Genomic DNA, 25,019 nt, shown 5'->3' on the forward strand with positions numbered 1-25,019 from the left:
CTCCTGTGATCCTGGTCCTGCACTCGACTCACATGATCCTGGTCCCGCACGCGTCTCCTGTGATCCTGGTCCTGCACTCGACTCACATGATCCTGGTCCCGCACGCGTCTCCTGTGATCCTGGTCCTGCACTCGACTCACATGATCCTGGTCCTGCACGCGTCTCCTGTGATCCTGGTCCTGCACTCGACTCACATGATCCTGGTCCCGCACGCGTCTCCTGTGATCCTGGTCCTGCACTCGACTCACATGATCCTGGTCCTGCACGCGTCTCCTGTGATCCTGGTCCTGCACTCGACTCACATGATCCTGATCCCGCACGCGTCTCCTGTGATCCTGGTCCTGCACTCGACTCACATGATCCTGGTCCCGCACGCGTCTCCTGTGATCCTGGTCCTGCACTCGACTCACATGATCCTGGTCCCGCACGCGTCTCCTGTGATCCTGGTCCTGCACTCGACTCACATGATCCTGGTCCCGCACGCGTCTCCTGTGATCCTGGTCCTGCACTCGACTCACATGATCCTGGTCCTGCACGCGTCTCCTGTGATCCTGGTCCTGCACTCGACTCACATGATCCTGATCCTGCACGCGTCTCCTGTGATCCTGGTCCTGCACTCGACTCACATGATCCTGGTCCTGCACGCGTCTCCTGTGATCCTGGTCCTGCACTCGACTCACATGATCCTGGTCCCGCACGCGTCTCCTGTGATCCTGGTCCTGCACTCGACTCACATGATCCTGGTCCCGCACGCGTCTCCTGTGATCCTGGTCCTGCACTCGACTCACATGATCCTGGTCCTGCACGCGTCTCCTGTGATCCTGGTCCTGCACTCGACTCACATAATCCTGGTCCTGCACGCGTCTCCTGTGATCCTGGTCCTGCACTCGACTCACATGATCCTGGTCCCGCACGCGTCTCCTGTGATCCTGGTCCTGCACTCGACTCACATGATCCTGATCCCGCACGCGTCTCCTGTGATCCTGGTCCTGCACTCGACTCACATGATCCTGGTCCCGCACGCGTCTCCTGTGATCCTGGTCCTGCACTCGACTCACATGATCCTGGTCCCGCACGCGTCTCCTGTGATCCTGGTCCTGCACTCGACTCACATGATCCTGGTCCCGCACGCGTCTCCTGTGATCCTGGTCCTGCACTCGACTCACATGATCCTGGTCCTGCACGCGTCTCCTGTGATCCTGGTCCTGCACTCGACTCACATGATCCTGGTCCCGCACGCGTCTCCTGTGATCCTGGTCCTGCACTCGACTCACATGATCCTGGTCCCGCACGCGTCTCCTGTGATCCTGGTCCTGCACTCGACTCACATGATCCTGGTCCCGCACGCGTCTCCTGTGATCCTGGTCCTGCACTCGACTCACATGATCCTGGTCCTGCACGCGTCTCCTGTGATCCTGGTCCTGCACTCGACTCACATGATCCTGGTCCTGCACGCGTCTCCTGTGATCCTGGTCCTGCACTCGACTCACATGATCCTGGTCCCGCACGCGTCTCCTGTGATCCTGGTCCTGCACTCGACTCACATGATCCTGATCCCGCACGCGTCTCCTGTGATCCTGGTCCTGCACTCGACTCACATGATCCTGGTCCCGCACGCGTCTCCTGTGATCCTGGTCCTGCACTCGACTCACATGATCCTGGTCCCGCACGCGTCTCCTGTGATCCTGGTCCTGCACTCGACTCACATGATCCTGGTCCTGCACGCGTCTCCTGTGATCCTGGTCCTGCATTCGACTCACATGATCCTGGTCCTGCACGCGTCCTGCACGCAGAACCATTTATTCTTTTTTTTTATATATATAAATGAAAAACTAAAAAAAGTGTGCTTTTCTCTTTATTGGTTTTCAAACTGGTGAAGAGATAAACCATAAATAAAAAGTCATTTCCCAGTTACACAGGGATGGATATATGCTACATTAACATAAATAAAATAGATAATTTATAACGAAACTATGTTGTCAAGGAATATGTTTAGTTAACGTTATGTATTTAACGTTAGTTTTGCTGAGGCAAAAAGCTTCCTTTGACTTGGTAAAGCTAACGTTACCTCGAGGTTATGCAGAATGAACGGCGTTCTACCGATATGAGTGATCTATTTGTGATATTGAAAAATAATGTGATAATATCATATTGAGTGGGCATTACATTATTCTTTAACTCAGACCCTTGTTGGTAACTATCAGTGTGTTAACGTTAGTTAGTGGCAATGGTGACTGATATTTCTCTGCAATAGACATGAATACTTTGGAGCGAAAGTTGGACAAACGTTCGAAGAAAGATTCCGAAGACGACGCCATTGTGGGAAAGAGAAACCGTGTTGCCAAACGTCTGTGGGAGGATGAGGATGACCCCCCTATTGTCGTGGCCACAGTCAGTGGAACCAAAGTGAGTTTTTGTTTAATGTACAAACCTCTTTACCCTTTTATATATATAAGCAGTGTTTCCCCTACCATTGTTTGTGGGGGCGGCCCAAAACTTGACAGAAATATATTACTGTTGTACAGTAGAATTTAGATTATGTCCCAATGTAATAATACTAACACTAATCCAAATAAATTATCATAAAAACAGATTTTTTTAAGGAATAGGCCTAATCCATGCTTTAATTTCAACAGTAAAGCTCATTGTGCAGCACGTTATTTGACAAAAAGTTTATTTAATTTCATATGATTAAAATTGATGATAAATGATACAATTTGTATATATTTTTTTAAATGTTGTATAAGTTTAATGATTCATAATACATGATTTCAATTAATTAGACATGCTTTTTGATTGCTAAAAATATTATTTATATGTTGCCACAGGCTGCCATTCACAATCAAGGGGCGGAAATCCTAGCTTCCATTTCCTTGGAAGAACAAGCAGAAAATAGTGACAACGAGCTCTCACTTGTGCGTCAAGAATTGCTAGAAATAAAAAAATTCATCTTCACAGGTAAACATATTTTATTTCCATTCTACACACACACACACACACACACACAGTAAAACTTAAATAGCCGGGGCTTTTATTTTGCCAGATCATAAAACTCGACCTGCCAATGTTTCTTATTCATTGACCAGACTGTGCTGGCCTGCCATCCCACACAGAAATGGGCTGGTGTAAATTGTGTATGGTGACATACATCATCACATCATTATTTTAAAAGTACTGATAAGAAGCGTGATGTTTTCAACAGTGTGTCTCACTAATACATTGATGGGAATGCAGAGACTGAATTTCCCTCACAGGATCAAAAGAGTATACATCTATTCTTATACTTATTGGCTTTCACATCCGTTTTTCCTGTTGATGCAGAGATACCTCAGATAAAAGAAATGCTCAGTAGAAGCTCCATGCACCTCGGCAGTCCAGGGTCTCTCCCCAGCCCTTCAAACCCTGTTCAAATAGTGAGTACCGGTACTTTTTATGCAGTGCTGTTGGAAAGTATGTGAACTGCTTGCAATCACCTCGTCTTCTATATTAATTGGTCATAATCGAATACAATTTACTGTAAATTTGTCCTAATCTAATCTCCCAATATCTGGAATGCTGGATATTTTGTTTACTATACTGAATTGAAACTTTTAAGCCTATCAATTTTATTTATTTTTTTCAACAGGAAGAAATTGTCCCGGGTTCAGGTGTTTACGTGTCGCGAAGTGTGTGGCGCTCTGCTTGCCAGGCATCCAGTGGGACTTCAATGGCAAGGATTTTGCTGCTTGGGGTGTTTGACATTGAAACGCTCGTCAAAAGTAATTTGAGAGGTTAGTATTGTGTCTGTACAGTAGTGTAGAGTGTGGTTAAAAATGCTTATTCCATGGTCACATTTGTTATGTTAAAGCTACATTGTGTAAGAACTTCTCCCATCTAGCGGTGAAATTCTATATGACAGCCAACTGAATATTACTTTCTAGCCCCCCCATTCCGAGCGCGTTTTAACTCCTATGGTGGCCGTTTCATATAAAGGTTAAAGGGTTAGTTCACCCAAAAATGAAAATTATGTCATTAATGCCTCTCCCTCATGTCGTTCCAAGCCTGTAAGACCTCCGTTCATCTTCGGAACACAGTTTATGATATTTTAGATTTACTGCGAGAGCTCTCTGCCCCTCCATTGAAAATGTATGTACAGTATACTGTCCTTGTCCGGAAAGGAAATAAAAACATCATCAAAGTAGTCCATGTGACATCAGAGGGTTAGTTAGAATTTTTTGAAGCATTGAAAATACATTTTGGTCCAAAAATAATTTATTCATCATTGTATTCTCTTCCGGTTCTGTTGTCAATCCCCTTTCACGAGTCCGCGGTGAAGCTAATGATGCTAAGAGTGTCCTTTGCCTGTGATCCGTCATAGCACACAGATTTATGTTAGACGTAAATAGTTTTTCAGTCGACTATGTAGTTGTTTAAAGCTCAAATCTGTGGTTTATTTATAAAGATAGCGCCTATTTAAAAATGTAATCTGATGTTTTCGGAGTTGTGAGGTCCAGGGATCAGTGGGCGCTCAGCGCTCATGTACCCCGCCTGGAACAGCCTTACCTCGGCTAGAGCGTCTGACGTTTGCCGCTGGCTCTGATGTCTCTAGTCTAGTGGTTGAACATGAGATATAATTCGTCTTGTGTATATCTAACGGGCGATCTTTTGTCTCACAAAAACAGACAGGGTTGTGACATTTTATTTTATATAGCCTTGTAGCAATATTTTAAATGTTATGTTACATTTATTCATGTGGCAGACGCATTTACAGTGTTTCAAACGTCAGTTATAACTAGGGATGTCCCGATCCGATCCACAGCATCGGTATCGTGCCGATACTGGCCCAGAACGCTAGATCAGAGATCGGAAGGGAGAAAAAAATATGATCCGATACCTATCAACAATGCTCGAATATTAGCAAATCCCTTGCAACGCTAACTTCCGCTGGAATTGTCGGATAGGAACCGTCCGTAGCTTTTCGCAAGAGTTCAATTTTTTGAACGCATCCGGATGACCAACGGACACGATTTTCTTCGCACCGCACTCGGTCGGACCAGTTTCGGACCCATTTGCATTCGGTCTGCGAATCTCCATAGGAAATTAATGACTTCCGGTCGTTTCGGAGCCGTATCGGAGCTGATTTCAACTGCCAGTGTGAAGGCGGCGTTACTCTCGCTCGCACTCGCAGGCACTCTTTCTCTCTCTCGCCCTCACGCTCTCTGCGCATAACGGTTTAAATGAACAACAATAAACAAATGTTTGATGATCAAGATGTTTTGTGCAAGCAATTTAAGGTCGCGACTCTTGTCCTAAATATAGCAGGCTTCATTCGGTGATTGAAACAAATATTATTAACATTAATTGAAGTTTTACAATATATAGAACCGACATTGAACGCTCCGAGCGAGCTGTGCTGTGGTAAACTGCTGCTAGCCTGCTACTATGGCTATTTCGAGGGCGTCTGGCCACGCCCCCTTGGCGGGCTCTGACGTGTATGCTGTAATGCTAGCTCATTGGCACACACGTTGGAGATGCCATTGGATGTGCAGTTGCCGCAGCACAGCCAATGAGTGAGCCAGACACTCGCTGTGCTAGCTGTGCAGCTGGAAAATGTTTTACATTTTACGCTTCAGAATTTTGCCACTCGCAAAGCAGACAGCTGCGCCTCTGCTACCGCGGGCGTGTTTTTCCACATGATTCGAATATTAATTTTCACCTTCAAATTTCAGTTTTTTTTAACTATTCGAATATATATTCGAATTTAGAATATTCGTTGACAGCCCTATTGTACAGTAACCTAATATAATTATTTCTGTCAATTTCTTTAAGTTAAACCAAACTTTTATTTTGACGGGTTGCCGTGAAGACCTTTGAGTTTCTGTGCGTGTATGATATGACGATAGTTTTTCTCAAATGAAACGGTAAAATGCTCAGGAAGTGACTCTCGGAGATGAATTGAATCATGAATCATGTCATCATATCGTGAGGCAGCAGAGACTGAAAACAGCGCGAGCGTCACGTCGTGCTTCAGTGTGTGTGTGTGTGAGGTATGAAACCGCGCGTCTGCGCCGTTCATTCACACAGAGACAAGCAGAACATGAAGGGTTCATATTTAAATAGTCTTTTTGCAGTGTAATATACACAGACACCACATCTGCAGCGCCGCCGGTCGCCATGTCTCAGCGCTTTCATGAAGAGGACGCAACTTCACGCCCTTCGTGCATGCATGCGCATCCAGAACCGGGTTTGACTGGGTACTCGGTACCACCGGGACTTGGTACCGTGACGTTTAAAAATTTTTAGTACCGACTTGGTACCGAAGTACCGAATATTTTGACAACACTAGGCTAAAGCTTGAAATGTCCACTTATAAACAAACAAATTCAAATCGAAAGCAAACGTCTGATTAATCTGAATTTCTCTCTAAAGGCACATCCGCTTTACAGCGAAGATGGAGATATGTTTCCAGCCGAGACTGATTTAGAAAACAGAAAACACTAGTTTATTAATAAACAATTGAAATGCATCGTTATTTTTTTCAGACACATTTATTATTATTAGCCTATAAATCACCTCTCTGTATGGTTCCAGAGACATGGCTCTTCTCGTTTAGCACTGCGGGAAAAATATCATTTACGGGTTTGACCTTAGAAAAGCAGTAGCCTAAAATCGACATTTTTCCATATTAATTTGTGCATATTTTAAATGTTTAATAAAGGGGCAAAATTATTTTAAATTCTGAAAATACGTCAATATTTATTCTTTTGCGCAGCACTTGGTTTTTTTTGTAGTGTTTGAATAAAGAGTGGCAAGTCTTTCATAATCAACTGTTGTTGTGGACTATATACTGGAGAAGTATTTGTTCTCCATTTGAGTGAGATGTTTTTAGGTTGCTAATTGAGCAAAGTGCTTCCATATATTTTATTAGTATTAGTTCAAGAAAAAAAAAAAATCGGATTGATATCGGTATCGGCAAATAGCCAAAGCTGCGCATCGGTATCGGAAGTGAAAAAGTGGTATCGGGACATCCCTAGTTATAACCATAGGTAAACTGCCTCGGACGCTAACTTATCTGAGGCGATTTAATGCTAACTGTTGCAGTGCATCTCACAAACATTGACGCTATTACGTGAAATAGTAGTGGAATATCACCGGAAAAAATTGAGCGACAGTGTCGTTTAGTTCAGTTAAAGCTGCAGTCGGCAAGTCTGGCAGATTGAGTGGATTTAGGAACATTTTGAATGTTTACAACTCTCATGCCCCTCCCCCACTATCAACGGATACTCTCCCACCGAGTTAATGCTCGTCAGTGCGTGTGCACCAGATTTTCAGTGAACGCCAGGGCTCTCAAGTGTCACGCATTGAGCGTGACAGTCACTCATTTCGGTCTTTTGTCACGCTCTCCCGCCACACATTGTATTTCTCACGCTGAAAAACTATTTGTAATATATTTAATATGCCGCAGCGCCCAAAACTCTCACCGGCACTGTGGAACCGGCATGAATCAAGCGCGTTTCCTCTGGTGTTGTTCGTTGAGCTACACAATAGCCAATCAGAAAATAGCACTATTGTATCTAGGTAAGATTTAACGCAACAACCAATGACAAAAATGTATCCAACCCTCCCTCTAGCGGATTTTCGATGTATTGCAGTTTTCGCACTTCCGGGTAGGCTTCATTTTTCAGATTAGAATGTTGCCGCTTGGCCTGACCCCATCAAACTGTCCTTATGAGCAAGATACTGAACCCCAAACTTCTCCCAGTGGCAGGTTGGCACCTTGCATAGCAGCCTCCGCCACTGGTGTGTGAATGGGTGAATGTGAGGCATACATTGTAAAGCGCTTTGAGTGCTCGTAGGAGTAGAAAAGCGCATTATAAATGCAGTCCATTTACCATTTAAGCTCTGCATGTAAATAGACAGACTGAGTGTATGTCTGTTTTCAACCATTTTGATTGTCATGCTGCTGATAATGAAAACGTAAACTATATACTGGTTATTTTTCATACTGAAAAACAACTTTTTTCCCTCAGGAGGGGAATCCAAGGTTTCAAAGGGGGGAGATGGGGAGAGAAGAAGCGGCCTGGATGAAATAAAAGTAAAAGCTATAATGGGTAAGTTAAGATTTTGCTATTTGACATCATCTGCCACAGGTCTGTATTTAAAGTGATGTGAGCCTAGACTCAGTCAAATCAGCCACTGGGCTGACAACATTTTAAAATCCTGTGCACAGGGCTGTACATGACTGTGCATGATTAATTTTCTGTGTAGCAGGATGACAGCCATTTTCCAACCCAGAGCAAAGTCAAATTTAAAAGTGGTTACCATTATGACCCTATTTCGTCTGCAAATTAAATTGGTGCAAAACTGGCCACCATGCTTACACACTGATTGCAGTGTAAGTGTGGCCTTACTTGCTTACTCACATACTTTGTTACTCAATATGACTGACGTGCACTAGAAGAAACTGCAATAAAGGTTTTTTTTATTTATCTTGGTGATAAGTTTATCTCCACCAGTGTTTTGTCTGCTTTATACCTAAAACCTTTTTCTTTCAAATCTACCTTCTCAGATGCAGTTATGTCAAAGCACTCCGTTTCGGCTGGCCAGATCGGAACAGCCCTGAATGGGAAGATGGCAGAGCTAAGACTGGCAATGTCCAGGAAAAATGTTAATTAAAAATGAGTGCGTTTCCCCAGTGAGTGAGTTTGGAAATGTTTTAAATGTGGCTCGAAGTTTGAAAATGTAATACTGAGGGGGAAAAAGTGAGCGCTTTGAAAAGGCTTTAAAAAGTCTGAAGATGAAGTTAAAGATTTTACTTGAAAAGTTTGTTCAAGTTTGTACTTGTCAAGTCTGTACTGAAAATATGCAGTAAAGTTTGTATTTGAAAAGAATTGTGTGTTCTGTGGAATGAGTACAAATATATGTGCAGGCTGTATAAAAAACATATTTGTATCCCTAATATAAGTGAAAGTACATGGTGTCGTCATATTAGAAGCATATTTGTATCCCTAATATAAGTGAAAGTATGTACTATGGAAATAAGTACATATATGCATGTATACATATATGCGTCTTACATATGTAACATTTATGTGCATATATGGGAAAATATATGGCACTTACATGAAAACGGCCTTTTTTGCTATATTTTGAAATATATGTTTCATATATGTCTATGTGTTTTATATATATGAATTTTGCATATATTCTCATATAGGCAGCAGACATACATGGGCACTGACATTATATATGTAATTTACATATATTGACATATATTACATTTCTGTATGGGATGACCTCCTAATCATCCCCATGTATATATACACTGATTGGCTTCATCACTATGTCTCCTCTCCACCAGTAAGCTGGTGTGTGGTGGGCGTTCTGGCGCAATATGGCTGCAGTCACATCATCCAGGTGGAGCTACACATTGGTGGTGGTTGAGGAGATTCCCACTTCCATGTGAAGCGCTTTGAGTGCCTAGAAAAGCGCTATATAAATGTAATGAATTATTATTATTATTATTATTTATGAGCTTCGGTGGTCGCACAGTGCTTGATCATAAGCACTATGGATGCTATGGCTTTAGTATATGCCTCTATGGGCCTGCAATGCCCCATAGGCATCACAGCTCCCTCCACTAGAGGCATGGCCTCCTCCTGGGCATGGTCCAGTGGAGTATCTATTGGCGATATATGTATAGTGGCCGGCTGGTCCTCGCAGTCCATCTACGCCAGGTTTTATAACTTGGAAGTCCCTGCACTGCAGGCACATATCCTTTCTGTGTGATGAAGTCAGCCTCAGTGAGCCAGGCCCATCATAATTAGGGCTTTTGCCCGTTCAACACGTCATGCCAAAAGGCCCTTGCTTCGGACCCTTATGCAAGCATCCTGACATCAGAAGATGTCGTTGCTCTTATCATAGCACAGCGTGATTGGGTTGGTTCCCCATAGCGTATAGCTACGCAACACAATTGACCGTTCGAAGGGAGATATATTGAACCATATTTGCACAAAATATTATTTTGTGTTAATATAATTCCAAAATTGTGTTATATTTTCCTTATTTTGTTGTATATTTTCTGTCCTAAAGAGCAAATATATTTTATTTTATTTTTAATTTCACAGTGATATCTCATCATAAAAGAGAAGATCTAAAGCAATAGATATGTCATAACAGTTTATCAATGTTGAGATTTAGTTTGCATAATTAGAATTTTTTCAGCACAATTAAATGTAAAATTGGTATTTTTCATACCTTAAGGCTTAAGCTACCTACATGGCACTGCTATCATGCATTTTTGTGGTCAGGGGGCATGCCTGTTTTGAAAAATAACCATTAGAAATGGTGCCCTTTTTGATACCAATTTTCTCCCCGCCTCACGGACTATCTTGAGCCTGGTGTCTTTAAATGCAGTTTTTCTTTTTTGCTCATTTTTTTTAGTTTCTTTCCAGCCCAGTTCATCTGAGAGGCAAGCTCGTCATGCTAGAAAACATTAAAAAACGAAATTTGCATGGTAGATATTTGTGTTGAATGAAAAACTTGCTTAACATACCATCACATGTCTGGCATCTTCACTTTGAAGAATCCGCTCAGCTGCTTCTAACTCAGTCAAGTCTTTAAGAGTGAGTGAAAGAGGTAGTGGAGAAGATATTGGCAGTTGCCGTCTCAGGAAACCCTGGACCTCTAGACGAGGGCTTTGACTTCAGACACTTGCTCTGCCAGTGTTTCTGCCATTTTAGAATACGCAATGTCTTCAAAGGGAAAGCAGTTTGAAAAAAAAGCACAGTATGTCAACAACTGCTATGATACATAGCGTTAAATTTGTTCATAACTCTTAGTGAATCAGGTGTTCTCTTACGAGAGGTTCTCTCGTATTGCGTAAGCTAGCTTACGCTGCGGGAAAGATTCATCTTTGCTGAGATATTGAAGCCAAAAAATTATTTCATAATTTTGTATCCATACACAACGCAGTTCCTCTGCGGCAGACCTAGAGCGGGCTAGCTAGCAGCTCATTGGTTCGCTCAGAGAGAACTGCTTAAGCCTATGGGAGAGCGGGGCTGAACCCGCTTCCAATGAGAGGCGCCCGCGCGCTCATTGCGTCATGACCCGCCAGAATGGGCGTGGCCATGGTGTATATAAGGCGCTCTCCCAGGCTTATATGTTGATTCATTTCATCTTCAGCAAGCTGCACGCTTCTGCTGTTCCTGAGAAAAGCCATCGCCGTCGAAGAAGGCATCCTCTAGCGAGCTCAAGGACCCTGAAGAAGCCGGCCGTCTTCGCCACCTTCAGCCGCCCAGCAAGCTAGGCCATCCGACGATTGTATCCTTTCTCTATTTCTAAAAGAGCCGAGCGTCTTTTTAAAGATGTCTCGTTTTTCCTGCGGCTCTTGCCGCGCTCGTCTCGAGGACGGAGACCGCCATGTCATCTGCGCTCTCTGCTTGGGACTCGAGCATGCAGAACTCGCCCTCGCTGATGGAGGATGCGACCTCTGTGAAAGCCTGCCGTTATCGTCCCTGCGGGCACGACTTCTGGCAGTGAAAACCGCTCCCGCGCCGCCTATTCTCTCGCCGCGTAAAAAGAAACGCCGCTCTCAAAGGCCGCCGGAGCCCCCAGCGGAAACATGCGGGCCGCCGCCGCCGCCTCCCGCTTCCCGCTCTCCCTCCCCGCCCCTGCCGGACATTCAGTTGCCGCCGAGTGGCCGCTCTGTTGTTTCCGATGACGCCGCGGAGGAGAAGGACTCCTGTTCACTGCTCGCTTCTGACAGTGAAGACTGGTCATCTCTCGGATCCGCCTCTGCCCGCCCTCCGCTAGATGGCGTTCTTCACCCACGCTTCCTTCGAAGGCTTGCAGAGCGACCTCGAGCTTTCATGCTCGCGCTTACGCCGCCGCCGGTCAGGCCGCCGCTGCGCTTCACTCTATGTCTGTCCTCCAAGTGTTACAGAGCGATATTCTCCGTGAATGGGCCGAAGGCGGTAGAAAACCCCCCCCCCGCCGTCACGGATTTGAGAAGTGCTACGGATCTCGCCCTTCGCGCCACTAAAGCCGCCGCACAAGCTCTGGGGAAATGCATGGCCAGCCTTTGTGTTGCTGAGAGACACTTATGGCTCACGCTCGCCGACATGGGAGATTCTGAGCGCGCCGCGTTTCTCAACGCGCCCCTCTCCCCGACGGGCCTGTTTGGATCTGCCGTCACGGGAATTGTCGATCGCTTTTCTGAAGTACAGAAAGCTTCTCAGGCGATGAACTTGTTTCTACCCCGCCGCGCTAGCTCTTCAGCGGGCCGCTCTCACGAGCCCTCCGCCAGAGCCCCATCACAGCGCCCCCCTCCGCAGACTCAAACAACTCAGCGCAGTCAGAGCGGCCGCCCTCGCCCTCGCTCTCGCTCTGACAGCCGCCGCAGACCGCCGCCCCCCCGTGGCCCGCGACCCAAGATCACGCTGAAGCCTGATCATCAGAAGTCTGCCTAACAATGTCAAGAAAACGACGGTGCTCTCCCGCCGCGGCCGGACCGCCGTCAAAGCTTCGCCCTCTGCCAGTCCCCGTTATTTCGCCGACTGCTGTAGTGTTGACCGCCACAAACAAGCCGGTGTCCCAGCCCGCTTGCGAGCGACAAAAAGCCGTTTTTACGGCTACCCAGAGAAATCTCAAAAAGAGAAATTTTGCCAGTTGTGTAGAAAATGTGCCCACAATCATGTGTTCACCCATACACACAAGCATAACATATCCCGTGTCTCTATCAGAGCCCCATCACATGAAACGGGCACAGCCCGCTCTAATATCAGAGAACATAAACACGCCCACGAGCTCGTGCACGTGTCCCCTCTCTGCTCGCTCTGTGTCACGGCCCATAGACTCCTCTCTGAGTGCAAATCCCGTTGCCACACACATTCAAAGCGCGCCCACACACTGTGTCCAGCCCGCTATGTGCAGCAATCAGGGCAATACAGCCATTCGGCCACTAGCCGCATGCTCCAAAGCGTGGGAAGCCATTCCAGGCATTTCCCCGTGGGTGTTAAGCATTATAAAGAACGGCTACCTGCTACAGTTTCGCCGCCGCCCGCCTCGTGCGCGCGCGCAGCTCGAATCTTCTGTCAGCCCGCTGGCCGCCGGCACGCTCCGCTCAGAAATTGCGACGCTGTTGCAAAAGGGCGCGATAGAGAGAGTCCCGCCATCTATGACCGAGTCGGGGTTTTACGGCCGTTATTTTCTGGTTCCCAAGAAAGACGGCGGCCTCAGACCGATCTTAGATCTCAGGTCTTTGAACAAAGCGCTCATGAAGAGACCGTTCAAGATGCTCACTACCAGGAAACTCCTCGCGCAGGTGCGCCAAGGGGACTGGTTCATATCTCTAGACCTGAAAGACGCCTATTTTCAGATCCAGATAAATCCCCGTCACAGGCCATTCTTACGTTTCGCCTTCGAGGGTCTTGTTTATCAATACGCCGTTCTCCCGTTCGGCTTATCTCTGGCGCCCCGTACATTCACGAAGTGCATGGATACGGCGCTCGCCCCCCTGCGAAGCCAGGGGCTGCGCATTCTGAATTATCTGGACGACTGGCTGATTTTGGCCCAATCACAGACGGAGCTTCTGTCGCACCGCGCAGTTCTCCTCGACCATTTGGAAACGCTGGGCCTCTCTGTCAGCTGGACAAAGAGCTCCCTTCATCCCAGTCAATCGATTTCCTTCCTAGGAATAGATTTGGACTCGGTCACGATGACGGCTCGCCTGTCTACACAGCGCGCGCGCAGTGTTCAGCGTCTAGCCGCCTCGTTCCAGATGGGCACCCGCAGGCCTCTGAAAACTTTTCAGAGGATGCTGGGTTACATGGCCTCAGCCTCCGCTGTACTTCAGCTGGGCCTTCTGCACATGCGCCCGCTTCAGTTCTGGTTGAACAGCCGTGTACCCCACCGCGCGTGGAACACGGGTCGCCAGCTGATCAGGGTTACGCAAACGTGTCTCACGGCGCTGCAGCCATGGACAGTAGCAGAATGGTTTCGTCTAGGCGTCACGATGGGGACCTTTTCCTGCCGAAAAGTCATCTCGACAGATGCATCCAACACGGGTTGGGGTGCAGTCTGCGAGGGCTCACCGGCCTTCGGCCACTGGTCGATTCAGGAAAGCCCATTACATATAAACTGTCTGGAAAGGCTGGCGGTCGAGAACGCGCTCTCGCACTTTCTCCCGCGCATCCAGGGACACCACGTCCTGATCCGTTCGGACAATATGGCCGTGGTCTCCTATCTCAACCGTCAGGGCGGTGTCAGATCCAGAAATCTCTGTCGACTGACGCACCGCATTCTAGTTTGGTCTCAGAGCCGCCTGCTCTCGCTCAGAGCGACGCACGTGCCGGGCCATCTGAACGACGGTCCAGACATACTGTCCAGGAACCTCATCTCCACAGGAGAATGGTCCCTGAACTCACAGACGGTCCAGTTACTGTGGCGACTATTCGGCAGAGCAGAAGTAGACCTCTTCGCGTCAGAAGAGAACGCTCACTGCCCAATATATTTCTCGAAGAGCGAGGACGCGCTAGCCCAGGAATGGCCTCGCCGCCCGCTCTATGCATTCCCTCCGATCGCTCTGTTACCACAGGTAATTCAGAGGATCAGGGACACACGCCACTCGGTGCTCCTCATAGCCCCGCGTTGGGAGAGTCAGAATTGGGTTCCGGAGCTCACGCAGCTGTCACAGACAGCCCCGTGGCCCATCCCAGTCAGAGCAGATCTCCTCTCTCAAGCTCGCGGCACGATCTGGCACCCCCATCCACAGCGCTGGGCGCTGCATGCATGGGTGATCAACGACTATTCGTTGATTTGCCAGAGGGAGTAAGAAACACTGTCATACAGGCTAGAGCACCTTCCACGAGAAGGCTCTATGCGTCTAAATGGTCTGTGTTCTCAAAATGGTGCACCGACAAACAGCTGGACCCACGGTCGTGCGAGGTGCCGTCTTTGCTTGTTTTCCTTCAAGAGATGCTGGACAAGGGCAGGTCCCCCTCCACTCTCAAGGTTTATGTGGCAGCCGTCGCGGCGTTCGCGGAACCCCGACGCGCTCAGTCATTGGGCAAAGACGAGTTAGTCATCCGCTTCCTCAGGGGAGCTAAGAGGATGAACCCTCCGCGGCCCCCGTCGGTTCCGGTTTGGGATCTTTCTATAGTCCTTGAAGCTATGAAAGCACCCCCGTTCGAACCGCTCGAGTCTGTGGATCTGAAATACCTCTCGCTCAAAACCGTTTTCCTGACGGCTCTGTCCTCAGTTAAACGCGTTGGGGATCTTCACGCGCTCTCATCCAGCGCCGCGTGTCTTGAGTTTGGACCGAATGATTCGATTGTCATTCTCAAACCTAGGCATGGCTATGTCCCGAAGGCGATTGGTACCCCGTTCAGGGCTCAGATTATCTCCCTATCGGCTCTGCCTTCATCCGATAGTGAGCGCGATGCCAATCTCCTTTGTCCGGTGCGGGCTCTGAGATTGTACACTACGCGCGCTGCCGCGTTCAGACGCGCTGAGCAGCTTTTCGTGTCGTTTGGGGGGCGCACCAAGGGTCTGGCCGCCTCAAAACAGACACTGTCTAGATGGATAGTGGACGCTATCGCCTCTGCTTACGCATCTAAATGCCTGCCCTGCCCTCTGGGCATCAGGGCGCACTCCACTAGAGGCATGGCCTCATCGTGGGCATGGTCCTGTGGAATTTCCATTCATGACATTTGTGTGGCCGCGGGATGGGCCTCCCCGTCCACTTTTGTCAGGTTTTATAACTTGGAAGTTCCCGCCTTGCAGGCAAAATTACTAGCTGTCTGACGAACAGCTCTCTAAGAAGCTGCATTTCTGGAGGTCCCTCACAACCGGTTCGCCCCTTGTGCTCTCCTGTAATGCTTATACACTTCATGTGCCCGCTCTGCTGGCCCCATACATGCTTATGTGTACACTTCATGAGCCCGCTCTGCGGCCTCTTTGTACATTCACTCCACGTTAAGAAATTCCCCCGGTATATCCCTGGGTTTTTCATGAGTGGATTCGTAGCGCGCACGGCGTTGGCCAGGTGTTCCCGCAGCGTAAGCTAGCTTACGCAATACGAGAGAACCTCTCGTAAGAGAACGAATCGGTTACCTAACGTAACCTCGGTTCTCTCTAGAAGAGGGAACGAGTATTGCGTTCCCGGCCGTGCTTGCGCTACTAGCGTTTCGCTTCACGCTGAAATAAATCAACATATAAGCCTGGGAGAGCGCCTTATATACACCATGGCCACGCCCATTCTGGCGGGTCATGACGCAATGAGCGCGCGGGCGCCTCTCATTGGAAGCGGGTTCAGCCCCGCTCTCCCATAGGCTTAAGCAGTTCTCTCTGAGCGAACCAATGAGCTGCTAGCTAGCCCGCTCTAGGTCTGCCGCAGAGGAACTGCGTTGTGTATGGATACAAAATTATGAAATAATTTTTTGGCTTCAATATCTCAGCAAAGATGAATCTTTCCCGCAGCGTAAGCTAGCTTACGCAATACTCGTTCCCTCTTCTAGAGAGAACCGAGGTTACGTTAGGTAACCGATTCGTTTTAATTAGTGAGACATCTAAAACATTCTGGGAAGGGGGCCTGAGGACTGGTCTTCTATTTTTTACTGTTGCAGCTTGATAAAAAAGTAGGTCATGAGCTGGTTTGAGCTGGTTTATGCTGGCCCTTAGTAGGTCCTGAGCTGGTTTGAGCTGGTTTATGCTGGCCCTTAGTAGGTCCTGAGCTGGTTTGAGTTGGTCCTGAGCTGGAGCTAGTTGCTTAGGACCAGCAATTCACCAGCCTAAACCAGCTAAAACCAACTGCCATGATTCAAAACATACCTAACCAGCATATGCTGGGTTTTTCAACAGGATCCATTTACAAAATATAAGATTGTATTAACTTTAAGATGCTTTAAAAATATACATTTAGTAAATTCCTTAATTACTTGCCTTTTATTATCCGCCTTGAATCAGGAGATTCCATTCTTTGACCTATAATTAGAAAACAAACAAAAAATGTAATAAATAAGAATATTCAACACCTGCCGCAGGTACTTTGGCAGAAATTAATTCTTAGCATATGTATGCGAAATTGGTAAATGTCCCTCTGATGGGCCTACAAAAAGGGGAAAATGATTAGGGAAAAACATAGCCATTAGGTTTTGAACCAATCATTGTAATTTTGGTAATACAACAGTAATACAAATGAATCATATATTTATTGAACAAAAATGAATTCTTTTATTTATCAAAATAAACAGAAATGAGTGCAAAATTCGCTAAAGTGATTGTTTTGAAAAAGTATTTAAAACATTATTTTAAAAAAATCTTAAGGTGTGCCTTATTTAGCCCCGTTGTAGCTAAAACACCTGTATAAAAAAAAAAATCAATACGGTGTTCAGTATTAACACGGTATATTGGGCCGTATTTTACGGACTTTTCTAAGAGTGAAGACATGAAGTCATGCATCTGTACACAAATCATTGCTGTGATATGGCAGTTTATGATGATGTTTTCCTTTGACTCCGTGTGAACCTCTCGCACTACAGAGGAGAGGAGGAGGCTTCAGTCGCTCAGTTTCTCTCAGTTTACACGCGTTTCTAGACGAAAGCTGATCACACTCGATGTTCTAAACCTGAGGGGACAAAGTGAAGGATACGACTGATGGATTATTAATTTCAGCATGCCATGTGGACTGTGTTTCATGTGAATATTTATCCAAATAGACTGCGTATTAGGTAAGTGTGCTTTATACTCTTTCTGTGGTATTAATGATTGTTTTGCTAATCCGTCGGCATCTCCGCAGTTAAATCGAGATGTTGACTATGACACGGAATTTCAAGATCCGTACAATTTAAAGGATACAATTTCTGTTTTACTATAAGTTTGGATGTGGTCATGAAATATAGCACAATTAATATAAGGCTTATAATAATATTCGTAAGAACATATCCCATTGTATTTACAATATCAACATTCAAAACATATTGTAATCTTTATGATCACATATTGCTTAAACGTTGTTTCGGCTGAACTGTATTGTCTTTTTAAATGTACATTTCTGCCATTACTGTGACAGTCACCTCTGATAACAGAAACATGCACTGCTTTGAAATGAGGTATTGTGAATTGAATTGATTAACATGAAATATAATAATTTGATATTAATATTACCTTTTTAATGTTTAATAAACATACTTTTTTAATGTTTCTTGCACACTATACTATCATAATTATAAAAAGGTATGCTTGAAGTATCTAAAAGGTATTTTGCATGTAGAACTTTGTTAACGGCGGTGAATAGTAATGTAGAAATGATTCATTATGTTCTTCTTACAGAAAGGTGATGATTACTGGCAGCTTGAGCTGGTCATAAATAGGCACGAAACAGAGCTCTTCTCCAGAATGCGTGGCCCAACAGCACCAGAGTCATGTTTGCTGTGGAGATTCCTGGTGCTGCTGTGTGTTTCGGCCCATATAACACACAGAAGCAGCTGCTGTCCCGAGTCCTGCGCCTGTTACGCTCCATCAGAAGTGCACTGCACATTCAGATACCTGAGTCAAATACCCAGGGACATTCAGCCAGCTGTGGAACGGATCAACCTGGGGTAAAACATACCACAGTCAAACTAGCATGAAACTCTCAAAAACAGCTTATTTAAGGCCGATTTCGACATTTGTAATTTTGTGTTTCAGGTACAACAGTTTATCAACTCTTAAAGCGAACGACCTCTCTGGACTAAAAAACCTGGAACTATTAATGCTGCATAGTAACATTATCAAGAGTGTTGAGGACAACACGTTCCTTGACCTCACATCTCTGCAGGTAAAATACCGAACTCACTACTTTGGGAGCAACATTATTAAAAGTTTCTGTAATTTAAGGTATGCAACCAAAGTTTTTTTCTCCATATTAAAAAAATGATTATGAGATGGCGACTTCAGTCATATCACTGGTCTAAAAAAAGCTGTTTTCTAAAACACAAGGGCTATTCATCAATATCATGTATGTCATGTTGAGATCACATGACCAGGCAAACTCACTTTATCTCTGTAACACCCCAATTTTCCATTGTGGAATAAATGATCACACACTGAACAGGGCATGTGTATGGAGGCATCTGGAAACATTTGCTTTGTGTGATGCTGCATCCTTAACAATAGATGGCAGTATGTCAAGGCGACTATACCAGCAGCATGAGTAAAATATTACTTAGTGCACTTTTATGAAAATACTCAACCCTTAAAGACCTAGAACATTTTTGGGGAACCTGACTCGCCTGTTCTTTTCTTTGTTTTTCTAACCCATTTTAGCAGTCAGCATCAAGTGTAATATATCATTTTAAACAGGAGGACTTGAAGTTTCAGCTCATTTAAATTCCCAATTTTACATTTATTTTGTATTAGAATGGATGAATTTACCAGATTTAAGAAAGACGGCAGCAAATATTTATAGTATGAGTAAAAAAACTCAACTCAATCAAAACCTCCTGAAGTTTGGATTTTTTCCTTTAGAAAGTTATAGGCTACTTGGATATTCTAGATTTGCAGATGAAAATTTTGTCTACATGTAACAATCCCTAAGCAAGTTATTGCCATTTATTACAACATTATTATAGGTGATTTTCAGTGAAAAGCTGGTGTTTTTTATTTGCTGACAATGTAGATGTGTCCAGAAAAGTTCAGGAAGTAAAGTAAATTGAAAACATTGTTATATAATAATAGAACACTGAAGCAAAAGTGACTTTTTTTTTTTGTCTTGTGAATTTTCTTGTGCAACAAAAATACAAACAGTGCAAATGATTTTCACAAACTATAAGTAGTATTTACATATATAAAGCGCCAGCCAGTTATCTCCGTCGGACGCAATTCCACTGGGACATTGTGTAGCAAATCGTTTGAAAACACAAATTTCAGTGCCTCATCCGATGTGTATCACTGTTTTATATATTTCTTTGAATTGTGATATGCTTTGTCAGAGAGTGCTCTCATGCAAATCTGTTATTTTGTGTTTGCTTTCACGCATGCACTGCACTCACAGGACTACTTCTACTTTGCCTCAGTTCAAATTTCCAAAGAAAGATGCTAATTGGTGGTGCAAAAAACCAAAACCTATGTTTATTGGTTGAGTAGATGATAGTTTCCACCAATCTGGGGACGGGGGTGGGACTAAGCATCAACAATCGTTCCACAAACAAACCGCATGGGTTTCTTTGACGAATCAATGCTGACCAAAACTTGATGACGTAATCAGATTCACTACGGAGCCTATGAATGTCCAAACGCGAAAAACTCGATACCAGATTCAGCCGTGAATCTCCCCTTTATGAGACTTCTTAAAGGGATAGTTCGGCCAAAAATGATATTTAAACTATACATTACTCACCCTCAAGCCGTTCGAGATGCATATGTCAATCTTGTTTCAGACGAACACATTTTCAGTTATTTTAGAAAATGTCTTAGACCCTTCAGTGGATATAATGTGAAGCAATGGGGTCCACCTCCTTCAAGTCCCAAAATGTGCATACATCCTTCACAGAAGTAATCCATCCGGCTCCAGGGGGATAAACGAAGGCCTTCTGAGGGTAATCCGTGCGGTTTTGTCGTAAAAATATACATATTTAAAACTTTATAAATGAAAATATCTGACTTCCGGCAACGATCGATGCGCGTTCACGGGTGATGTTTTGCTCTGCTCTCTGGCTGCGCGGGCGCGTTCGTTCTACGTCACGACGCTACGTCCTACCTCGTACGCCGACTTCCATCACCCGTGGACGCGCGTCGATCGTTTGCCGGAAGTCAGATATTTTCATTTATAAAGTTTTAAATATGTATATATTTACGACAAAACCGCACGGATTACCCTCAGAAGGCCTTCGTTTATCCCCCTGGAGCCGGATGGATTACTTTTGTGAAGGATATATGCACATTTTGGGACTTGGAAGGAGGTGGACCCCATTGCTTCACATTATATCCACTGAAGGGTCTAAGACATTTTCTAAAATAACTGAAAATGTGTTCGTCTGAAACAAGATTGACATATGCATCTCGAACGGCTTGAGGGTGAGTAATGCATGGTTTAAATATCATTTTTGGCCGAACTATCCCTTTAAAGCATACAAATTGGATTACAGGTTCAAAAGTTATTAAACATGTAAGAATAATAGTTTATTTTAGCCGTGGGCGGCTGTATCAGTCTTTAAGGGTTAACAGATAAAGCTAATCAGTACAAAAATAACATTTACATGTTACTTAGTCTATTACTGTATATGCTGGGCAGTTCTTGGCCAGAATAAGTTAGAATGAGGACCAGTCTCTAGAAACATTCCAACATTGTGTAAACTGCAAAAAAATAATCAGCTGGCATGTTGTCCACCTGGGTTTGCTGACACCATACAGTATGGCTTGATAATTGTGAAGATATGCTTACGCACCGCTGCTCCCCTGATCAAACCTGCCCTCATGGCACTGTTTATACAGTGTTCTGATCACCAGCCGTCAAACTATAGACCTGACATTAACATCAAAATCAAACACATTTCTTGTGAGTCCAAGGGAAAAGCCTCTGAGGACTTGACGACATGCATCACTATAACAGCATTACTGACATATGAGTTTATGTAATGACAGAATGATGATGCTCAGCAAGAGCTGTTACATGTTCTCCATTTGTTTGGACGTTTTTGTTGTATTTCCAGTTTCCTGATTCCTGTGATAGTTTGTAGTCCTTTTGTGTCATTGGTTCCCTTGATTGTATCTCCAGGAGGTGTTTTGTTTCCCTTGTTATCTTGTGAGCTTCATTATCTTTAAATAGCCAGGTGTTTTAGTCAGCTTTTAGTTGGTTGTTGTCTTTGCTCATGTTTGTTAAGCTGTTAGGTTTTGTTTTTTTTGTTGGTGAAACAAAGCTTTTCAAGGCTTCAAATCAATTGAACTAGGGCTGCACGATTTGGGGAAAATGTCATATTGCGATTATTGAGGTCAATATTGCGATATGCGATTGCGATATAATAAACAAACGGTTTCATGAGTCAACGTGCTTGGTTCTAAAGCAGAATGCACACACAGATTAGTGATCATTCTGAAATGTGTATTTCTCAACTCAAACTAGCAACAACAACTAAATGATTGATAACACCTGATCAATAAGCTATTGATGTCTGGATAAAAGATTATTTAATTTTAATTTAAGTGAACTTAAACAATCCTCACATAAACCCATAATAAATGTCATATTTACCTGTGCTCTTCCTGTCTACAGGTAGGACATATACAGAAATTGGATAAAGTTATCAAACAGTCTGCGCTGCATAAATTATTAATTATATGGACTAAAATCCTATTTAAAGCTACACAAGTTCTTTGGTCAAGAGCAGTGAGTGTTTCTTCTCTGTTCCCTTTGTTCTTTGATTAACTTTACTGACAGAAAGCATTATTGGATGCTGGCCCTGTAAGAGTTGCTGACAGAGACGCGGATCTCACACGCGCCTTATTCTCTCACAACTCTTTACGACCATCATAAGACTGCTCTTAAGTTATGAAGACACTCGACAAATGATATTTTGGCATAATTGTGTGTGTTATTGTTCGTTCACTTCGAGCGGAAAGAGAACTGTATTCTGGCGCGCGGTCTGTGCACGCGCATGATACTGGGGCGCGTCTTTCAGTCAGGACACACACAGGCAGCGCGCTCTCTCTTGACTTGTCTCGCTGAATGGTTTAAACTTTAAAGCATTCACATGAATTAGAGCGGGATCATGTAACACTAGCCAAAGGATGACAAAGAATTACAGATGCTGCGTTAACAGCCCTAATTGGTTTATTTCATATAAATCGCAGTATTTTGCATCATATAATCGCATAGGCTTGACATCGCGATTACGATTGCGATATGATTAATTGTGCAGCACTAAATTGAACCAATTGCTTCGCAAAATGATTCACTGTTTTGAAGTGTTTGAAACTCCACATGCTGGTGAACCCTGCTGGACAATACACTGCAAAAGCAATGAGATCTGGGCCCAAACATATTGACGACTTTTTACAAAACAATTGCAATTATTTTCACAACATTGTAAGGTTTTCAATATAATTTACAAGTCATTAAATGCCATTAATTATTAATGCTTGTATTCTGTTTTAGTTAGGGTCTTTGCTAAATCAGACCATTTAAATTCAATTACTATCACTCTACCTTTTTCATTATTGATGTGTTTATCATTAAAGCTTTCTATAAAATACTCGCAAAGTGATAGTTATGCCTCAGGACAATCAGGACTATGATATTTTAAGATCAGGTGTGGTTTGTAAGAATGTAGCCTACTTTTTACTTTTATGTTGTTTCATAAGCCTGTGTGTGAAAGGGAAGTTAAGTTTGAAAAAAATAAAACTGACAAGAATAAAACGAGACATAAATATCATTATGAGATTTTGTTAGAAAACTTCCAGTTGTTCCAGTGTTTTAGCATTTAAACGGTTTCTTTTTGGCATATAACTTCTCTTGCTTTGGAAAAAAACATGTTCACATGGCACAGATGTTGCGGGTATTGACATATTTTTTGGCAAGTTGGAAGAGATGAGGGAATAAAGTTTGATGTTTGGCCCAAAACTCCTGTGGATCGCTTGCTCTGTCAGTGTAAGGTGTCTGTAAGTGGTGTTGTACTTCAACCGTTGCATCTGCAGTGACGTTGTGGACCTTTTGTGTCTCACTTATCTTATTGTCCTAGAGCTCCCACAAGTCTCCTCTCCATCTCCCTGTCCTCCTGCTGAAGTCGATGACTGGGGAGACTCAGGTGGTGGAAGCAGTGTTAATGTTTCACGTATGACTGCATTCAGTCCTTGACTGCAGCATTAGCGTTAAGTGCACTGCCAAAAGCAACGGCCTTAAGTCTGGGATCTAAAAGTGTGGCCTTGGCCAACATCCTTAAGGATTCTACATCTCCAAAGCATTGTTTTATGTTTGTGATCAAGTTAATTGTGAGATCAATTGCTGTTAGTGTGCTTTCACGAGTTCACACTTGCATATAAGTAAGTAGAGTAAGGGTTACGCGTATTTGGCCTGCTGTCCCCGGGGGGAGGGCTCCGAGCTTGGAATTTGGCCCAGAGTACTCCCCCCGTTGTGATAAGAATAGTTAGGACTACAAGTGAGGAGATGGGGCGGTGGAGGGAAGCTGATAAACTGTCGACAAACAGAGGCAAGTCCGCCGTATATACCTCTTATCGTTAATGAGTTGATTACCTGAATCTCGTGTTAATCAGGTTAATTATCTGAACGTGCTCCTCCCGAACTTTGTTTATAAAACATAATTTCTCATTACCTACAGTACTGTAGAAAAACAAGTATTGTCAGGATTTTAAAATGTCAATACTGAATTGGATACCGAAGTATTGGTTCTCATGACATCCGTACCTCCACCACCTTCTCGTCACTTTGTACCTTGAAGCAACCACGTCCTTCAGTCCATTCCTTGTAGGAAGCAAATATACTGGGACCAGCTTCTTCACAAACGCCCTGAAGCGGAAAATAGCTGTGAAACCTTCATCATCATGTCCACTAGTGCCTGACTAATGTCCCTTTGCCTTGCTGAAATTAAAGTAAGGGACTTATTAACAAAATGTTTGCTGAGAGATGAGGTAGAGATGAGGATTTCAATATTGAAATCACGATTATGCAACACGATTATTTCACATGACTTTGGAAACGTGTTGCATTTATTAAAAACAATTCAACAATATCAACAATTCTTAAATCGAAATTTGAACATTTATTGTACATACTTTTTGAACTATTAAAATAAATAATTCAAATCAAAGTATTAAAGTAAAAATTATATACCACAAATAAATAAGATCAACATTAAAGTGCACTTCCACAATCTCTTGAAAACAAGTAGGCAACATTTTGGCAAAATATATTCAACAAATCCCAACAACTCAATCCACTAATATTAAAGGCTGGCCCACCATCAGACCCCAGCATTAACAGCAAATAAGTTAACTAAAGACAACATAAAAATGATTTAAGTCAACATGCTGGTAGGGTTGCTAAAATA

General features: G+C 44.2%; 1 protein-coding gene across 1 annotated transcript in view; it reads left to right on the plus strand.

Moving 5' to 3' along the window:
• Positions 1-18,334: 18,334 nt before the first annotated feature.
• igsf10 (immunoglobulin superfamily, member 10) overlaps positions 18,335-25,019 on the plus strand; it is a 56,729-nt gene continuing 50,044 nt past the window's right edge. The window contains exons 1-2 of the mRNA XM_056267989.1: positions 18,335-18,578; positions 18,667-18,796. Coding sequence (XP_056123964.1) covers positions 18,376-18,578; positions 18,667-18,796 — 333 coding nt within the window. The 5' untranslated portion in view covers positions 18,335-18,375. The remainder of the gene's footprint in view (positions 18,579-18,666; positions 18,797-25,019) is intronic.

Source organism: Rhinichthys klamathensis, unplaced genomic scaffold, assembly GCF_029890125.1.
Source record: "Rhinichthys klamathensis goyatoka isolate OS25496 unplaced genomic scaffold, OSU_Roscu_1.1 h1tg000267l_1, whole genome shotgun sequence".
NCBI lineage: Eukaryota > Metazoa > Chordata > Actinopteri > Cypriniformes > Leuciscidae > Rhinichthys > Rhinichthys klamathensis.